The 7,083-nt window shown below is 56.0% G+C and overlaps 1 protein-coding gene across 1 annotated transcript in view; it reads left to right on the top strand.

Moving 5' to 3' along the window:
* The window catches only part of sgsm3 (small G protein signaling modulator 3), a 396,544-nt gene that overhangs the window by 123,212 nt on the left and 266,249 nt on the right, over positions 1–7,083 (top strand). Inside the window, exon 7 of the mRNA XM_070862088.1 lies at positions 2,231–2,374. Within this exon, the coding sequence (XP_070718189.1) occupies positions 2,231–2,374 (144 nt within the window). The remainder of the gene's footprint in view (positions 1–2,230; positions 2,375–7,083) is intronic.

Here is a 7,083-nt window from a genome sequence, read left to right as displayed (position 1 = left end):
CGCCCCCCGACTGGACCCGACCCGACCCGCGCTCCTGTCCCCGCCCCCTCGACTCAACCCGACCCGACCCGCGCTCCTGTTCCCACTCCCCCCCCCTCCCCCCGACTGGACCCGACCCGACCCGCGCTCCTGTCCCCGCCCCCTGGACTCGACCCGACCCGAACCCGCGCTCCTGTTCCCACTCCCCCCCCCCCCCCGACTGGACCCGACCCGACCCGCGCTCCTGTCCCCGCCCCCTCGACTCGACCCGACCTGACCCGCGCTCCTGTTCCCACTCCCCCCCCCCCCCCCTCCCCCGACCCGACCCGCGCCCCTGTTCCCACTCCCCCCCCCCGACTGGACCCGACCCGACCCGCGCTCCTGTCCCCGCCCCCTCGACTCGACCCGACCCGACCCGCGCTCCTGTTCCCACTCCCCCCCCCCCCCCCCGACTGGACCCGACCCGACCCGCGCTCCTGTTCCCACTCCCCCCCCCCCCCCCCCGACTGGACCCGACCCGACCCGCGCTCCTGTCCCCGCCCCCTCGACTCGACCCGACCCGACCCGCGCTCCTGTCCCCGCCCCCTCGACTCGACCCGACCCGACCCGCGCTCCTGTTCCCACTCCCCCCCCCCCCCCCCCCACTGGACCCGACCCGACCCGCGCTCCTGTCCCCGCCCCCTCGACTCGACCCGACCCGACCCGCGCTCCTGTTCCCACTCCCCCCCCCCCCTCCCCCGACCCGACCCGCGCCCCTGTTCCCACTCCCCCCCCCCGACTGGACCCGACCCGACCCGCGATCCTGTTCCCGCTCCCCCCCTCCCCCCCCCCCCCCCCCGACTGGACCCGATTCGACCCGCGCTCCTGTTCCCGCTCCCCCCCCCCCCCCCCGCCCCCCGACTGGACCTGACCCGACCCGCGCTCCCGCCCCCCGACCCGACCCCCCCCGGACCCGACCCGACTCCCGCTCCCGGACTGGATCCGACCTGACCTCCCCCTCCCTCCCTCCCCCCTCCCTCCCCCTCTCTCTCTCTCCCTCTCTCCCCCCACGACCCGAACCTCCCCGACCCAACCCAACGCCACCTACCTGTAAATCTGGTGCTGGGGACGGGCCCTGTCCGAAGTCTCGGGCCGGCCCGTTCAGCCTTCGGTCCCGAAAGGCCTGCCTGAAGCACTTTCACATAGGTAGGAAGATGGTTTATTTCATCTTTTCTTTGCTTATAAATGTTTATTCAGGTTGGATTTATTTGTATAATATTTGTATAAGTATAAATAAGGATTTATTATAGAATTTAATGACTTCCCTTCCTCCCAACCCGTTCTGGACGCCTAATTTGTAACCTGCGCCTGATTTTTTAATGTGTAGAACAGGTTTTTCAGTTCGACAAAAATCTTCACTTGCTCCATTCTACTTTAGTTTGGAGTACGTTTTCACTGTGGAAACTTTCAAATCAGGCGTCAGTGGCCGGACACGCTCCCTTTTGAAGAAAAAATTCTGTTCCAAAGTAGAACTGTTCTACCTGACTAGAACTGCAGAAAAAAAAATGTGGAGAATTACGATTTCTAAGATAGTCCGTTCTCCACCAGTTGCTCCTAAAAATCAGGCGCAAATCATGTGGAAACTTGGGCCCAAAGTGCTGTAACCTACAGGGCTACGGGCCAAGAGCTGGAAAGTGGGATTAGGCTGGATAGCTCTTGGTCGGCCAGCGTGGACACGATGGGCTGAAAAGGCCTCCTTCCATGCTGTAAATTTCTATGATTCTATAAGGATCGGTGCTGGAAAAACTGCTGTTCACCATTTATGTAAACGATTTGGACTCTGGAATCGGAAGTACAATTTCAAAATTGGCGGATGACACCAAATTTGGGCGTGCTGTTAATGCAGTGGAGGACTGCAACACAAGACAGGACGGCATTAATAAATTTGCAGAATGGTTGTGTAATTGGCAAATGAACTTCAATTTAGGTAAATATGGGGTGGTACATTTTGGGAGGAAGAATGAGGAGGCCACATACTCCTTGGAAAATAAGTGTGTAAATGGGGCAGAGGCAAAGCGATCCAGGGGGACAGATTCACAATTTGCTAAAAGTAGCGATGCGGGTTAATAAGGACCTAAACAGCAAAGAGGCCCTGTGTCTGTAACCACCACCGTTGTGTGGAAGTGAAGAGTTTGCTGGCAGTAGGAATGGTTTGCCACCTCGATCAGGTTGGTAATTGGCATTTGGATTGCCTCTTTCTTTTCTGTTTCAGATTGAGAAAGACCTGCTCCGCACAATGCCAACCAACACCTGCTTCTCCAACATGAACAGCATTGGTGTTCCAAGATTACGGAGAATCCTACGTGGGCTGGCATGGCTATACCCAGAGATTGGATACTGCCAGGGTACAGGAATGGTATGGATTGTAGTTCGAACCTACCCGCCTTTGCACCACAACCCCTCGATACCGTTATCGGCTGACACAAGGCAGTTGGAATCATCAAAGCCCATCTATTTAGAATCCTATCTCCTATCGAAGCCCATCCCTCCTGTACCCTATTCCCATCGAAGCCTATCCCTCCTGTACCCTATTCCCATCGAAGCCCATCCCTCCTGTACCCTACTCCCATCGAAGCCTATTCCTCCAGTACCCTATTCCCATCGAAGCCCATCCCTCCAGTACTCTATTCCCATCGAAGCCCATTCCTCCAGTACTCTATTCCCGTCGAAGCCTATCCCTCCTGTACCCTATTCCTATCGAAGCCTATCCCTCCTGTACCCTATTCCCATCGAAGCCCATCCCTGCTGTACCCTATTCCCATAGAAGCCCATCCCTCCTGTACCCTATTCCCATCGAAGCCCATCACTCCTGTACCCTATTCCCATCGAAGCCCATCACTCCTGTACCCTATTCCCATCGAAGCCCATCACTCCTGTACCCTATTCCCATCGAAGCCCATCCCTCCTGTACCCTATTCCCATCGAAGCCCATTCCTCCAGTACCCTATTCCCATCGAAGCCCATCCCTCCAGTACCCTATTCCTATCGAAGCCCATCCCTCCTGTACCCTATTCCTATCGAAGCCCATCCCTCCAGTACCCTATTCCCATCGAAGCCCATCCCTCCTGTACCCTATTCCTATCGAAGCCCATCCCTCCTGTACCCTATTCCTATCGAAGCCCATCCCTCCAGTACCCTATTCCCATCGAAGCCCATCCCTCCTGTACCCTGTTCCTATCGAAGCCCATCCCTCCTGTACCCTATTCCCATCGAAGCCCATCCCTCCAGTACCCTATTCCCATCGAAGCCCATCACTCCTGTACCCTATTCCCATCGAAGCCCATCCCTCCAGCACCCTAACTTCCACCAAAGCCCCCCTCTGTTAACCCTGTGTAGATAGGGGCAGACCAGGTGAGGAAGACCCGAATAATTCTAATAATTTTGTAAACCATTTCCAATATTAAAGACACCGACTCACATTACAACTAAGAATCTGCAATATAAGCAGGCTGTAAGAGGTCATATTCAGAACAAGATTAGAAACTGTGAACAAACATTAATGGACTAATAATCTGCAGACTAATAACCTGCAAGGACAGACAGTGTATGTTTTAGGCACTGAGCCAGATGGTCAGCAGATGAACTAAACATAAAGGGTGTGGAAGTTTGGCCGCGCCTCTGTTGCGGCGTTAATCCAGGTGGAGCGGTACTTTTAGCGCCTTGAAAAAGTTTGCGCCTCCCGCCCAGAAATTGGTCCGAATCGGTCGAGGAGCTGACTGGCGATAACTCAGCCGTTGCACAACCTGAGCTGGGTGGGGCGATAATGAAAGTTTGGTCGGACACGTTGCGCATGCACGGAACTCTGAATCAGATCCCGGGAAAAGTTGAGTCTTAAAGGCACCTCAGTAACGCACCCGTTAAACTTTTCGAAATTACTTTTTCGCATCATGTCTATCTGCTGCTGAAAACTGCGATGCTCACGCACCGTGCTGTGTGTAAACCTTGCACTGACTGTAACTGAGACTCACACCGTGCTGTGTGTAAACCTTGCACTGACTATAACTGAGACTCACACTGTGCTGTGTGTAAACCTTGCACTGACTATAACTGAGACTCACACTGTGCTGTGTGTAAACCTTGCACTGACTATAACTGAGACTCACACTGTGCTGTGTGTAAACCTTGCACTGACTATAACTGAGACTCACACTGTGCTGTGTGTAAACCTTGCACTGACTGTAACTGAGACTCACACCGTGCTGTGTGTAAACCTTGCACTGACTGTAACTGAGACTCACACCGTGCTGTGTGTAAACCTTGCACTGACTGTGACTGAGACTCACACCGTGCTGTGTGTAAACCTTGCACTGATTGTGACTGAGACTCACACCGTGCTGTGTGTAAACCTTGCACTGACTGTAACTGAGACTCACACCGTGCTGTGTGTAAACCTTGCACTGACTGTAACTGAGACTCACACCGTGCTGTGTGTAAACCTTGCACTGACTATAACTGAGACTCACACCGTGCTGTGTGTAAACCTTGCACTGATTGTGACTGAGACTCACACCGTGCTGTGTGTAAACCTTGCACTGACTGTAACTGAGACTCACACCGTGCTGTGTGTAAACCTTGCACTGACTGTGACTGAGACTCACACCGTGCTGTGTGTAAACCTTGCACTGACTGTGACTGAGACTCACACCGTGCTGTGTGTAAACCTTGCACTGACTGTGACTGAGACTCACACCGTGCTGTGTGTAAACCTTGCACTGACTGTAACTGAGATTCACACCGTGCTGTGTGTAAACCTTGCACTGACTGTGACTGAGACTCACACCGTGCTGTGTGTAAACCTTGCACTGACTGTAACTGAGACTCACACCGTGCTGTGTGTAAACCTTGTACTGACTGTAACTGAGACTCACACCGTGCTGTGTGTAAACCTTGCACTGACTGTGACTGAGACTCACATCGTGCTGTGTGTAAACCTTGTACTGACTGTAACTGAGACTCACACCGTGCTGTGTGTAAACCTTGCACTGACTGTGACTGAGACTCACACCGTGCTGTGTGTAAACCTTGCACTGACTGCGACCTCCGAGGGGAGCGCTTCCTCATTCCTTTAAGTAGCTACCAGTTAATGACTCTGCAAGCCTGTACCGACTATTTTTCCAGACGTTGTTATTGGCGGGCATTCAATGAGGCGTATGGAATGAATATACTGACTGGGGCACAAGCTGGGTGTTGCACCAGGAATACGTCACAATCAGTGTGATCATCAGCAGCCAGGCGCTAAAGGAATTTTCCATCTGGGGCGAAAAGCTGTGCGCCCGGTCGCTAAACTCTCTCATTATCATCCCCTCTGGGCGCTAACTGAGGCTTTCGACGACTGAAAATCCAGTTATTAAGACCATCAGAAAAAGAGATAATTTTGAAAAACTTGAGAAAAGCAATGATAGTGTTGCAAAGACTCACTAAAGCGGATTATAATGATTTACAAGATAACGTAATGGGTTAACGTGTTACATGTTCCGCTGGGCGGGCCACATTGTTCGCATGCCAGACACGAGACTCCCAAAGCAAGTGCTCTATGCGGAGCTCCTTCACGGCAAACGAGCCAAAGGTGGGCAGAGGAAATGTTACAAGGACACCCTCAAAGCCCCTCTGATAAAGTGCGACATCCCCACCGACACCTGGGAGTCCCTGGCGAAAGATCGCCCTAAGTGGAGGAAGTGCATCCGGGAGGGAACTGAGTATCTCGAGTTTGATCGCCGAGAGTATGCAGAAACCAAGCACAGGCAGCGGAAAGAGCGTGCGGCAAACCAGACTCCCCATTCACCCTTTCCTCAACCACGATCTGTCCCATGTGTATCACAGTCTGTGGCTGATATGTTGGACTGTTCAGTCACCAAAGAACTCACTTCAGGCATGGAAGCAAGTCTCCCTCGATTGCGAGGGACTGCCTACAATGATAATTAAACATAACCGGAACATTTAACCTCGCCGCTCCCCTCTTTTCCCCCCCCACCCCCCCCTCTCCCCTCGACGCTCCCCTCTCCCATCGCCGCTCCCCTCTCCCATCGCCTCTCCCCTCTACCCCCCTCTCCCCTCTCCCATCGCCTCCCCTCTCCCCCTCTCCCCTCTCCCATCGTCTCCCCTCCACTCTCTCCCCCCTCCACTCTCACCCCCCTCCACTCTCTCCCCCCTCCACTCTCTCCCCCCTCCACTCTCTCCCCCCTCCACTCTCTCCCCCCTCCACTCTCTCCCCCCTCCACTCTCTCCCCCCTCCACTCTCTCCCCCCTCCACTCTCTCCCCCCTCCACTCTCTCCCCCCTCCACTCTCTCCCCCCTCCACTCTCTCCCCCCTCCACTCTCTCCCCCCTCCACTCTCTCCCCCCTCCACTCTCTCCCCCCTCCACTCTCTCCCCCCTCCACTCTCTCCCCCCTCCACTCTCCCCCCTCCACTCTCTCCCCCCTCCACTCTCTCCCCCCTCCACTCTCTCCCCCCTCCACTCTCTCCCCCTCCACTCTCTCCCCCCTCCACTCTCTCCCCCTCCACTCTCTCCCCCTCCACTCTCTCCCCCCTCCACTCTCTCCCCCCTCCACTCTCTCCCCCCTCCACTCTCTCCCCCCTCCACTCTCTCCCCCCTCCACTCTCTCCCCCCTCCACTCTCTCCCCCCTCCACTCTCTCCCCCCTCCACTCTCTCCCCCCTCCACTCTCTCCCCCCTCCACTCTCTCCCCCCTCCACTCTCTCCCCCCTTCACTCTCTCCCCCTCCACTCTCTCCCCCCTCCACTCTCTCCCCCTCCACTCTCTCCCCCCTCCACTCTCTCCCCCCTCCACTCTCTCCCCCCTCCACTCTCTCCCCCTCTCCTCCTCTCCCCCCTCCACTCTCTCCCCCCTCCACTCTCTCCCCCCTCCACTCTCTCCCCCCTCCACTCTCTCCCCCCTCCACTCTCTCCCCCCTCCACTCTCTCCCCCCTCCACTCTCTCCCCCCTCCACTCTCTCCCCCCTCCACTCTCTCCCCCCTCCACTCTCTCCCCCCTCCACTCTCTCCCCCCTCCACTCTCTCCCCCCTCCACTCTCTCCCCCCTCCACTCTCTCCCCCCTCCACTCTCCC

The sequence above is a fragment of the Pristiophorus japonicus genome, chromosome 19, assembly GCF_044704955.1.
Source record: "Pristiophorus japonicus isolate sPriJap1 chromosome 19, sPriJap1.hap1, whole genome shotgun sequence".
In the NCBI taxonomy this organism is placed as follows: domain Eukaryota; kingdom Metazoa; phylum Chordata; class Chondrichthyes; family Pristiophoridae; genus Pristiophorus; species Pristiophorus japonicus.
The sequence above is the reverse complement of the archived record's forward strand: the minus strand, read 5'-3'. Positions and strand labels throughout refer to the sequence as shown.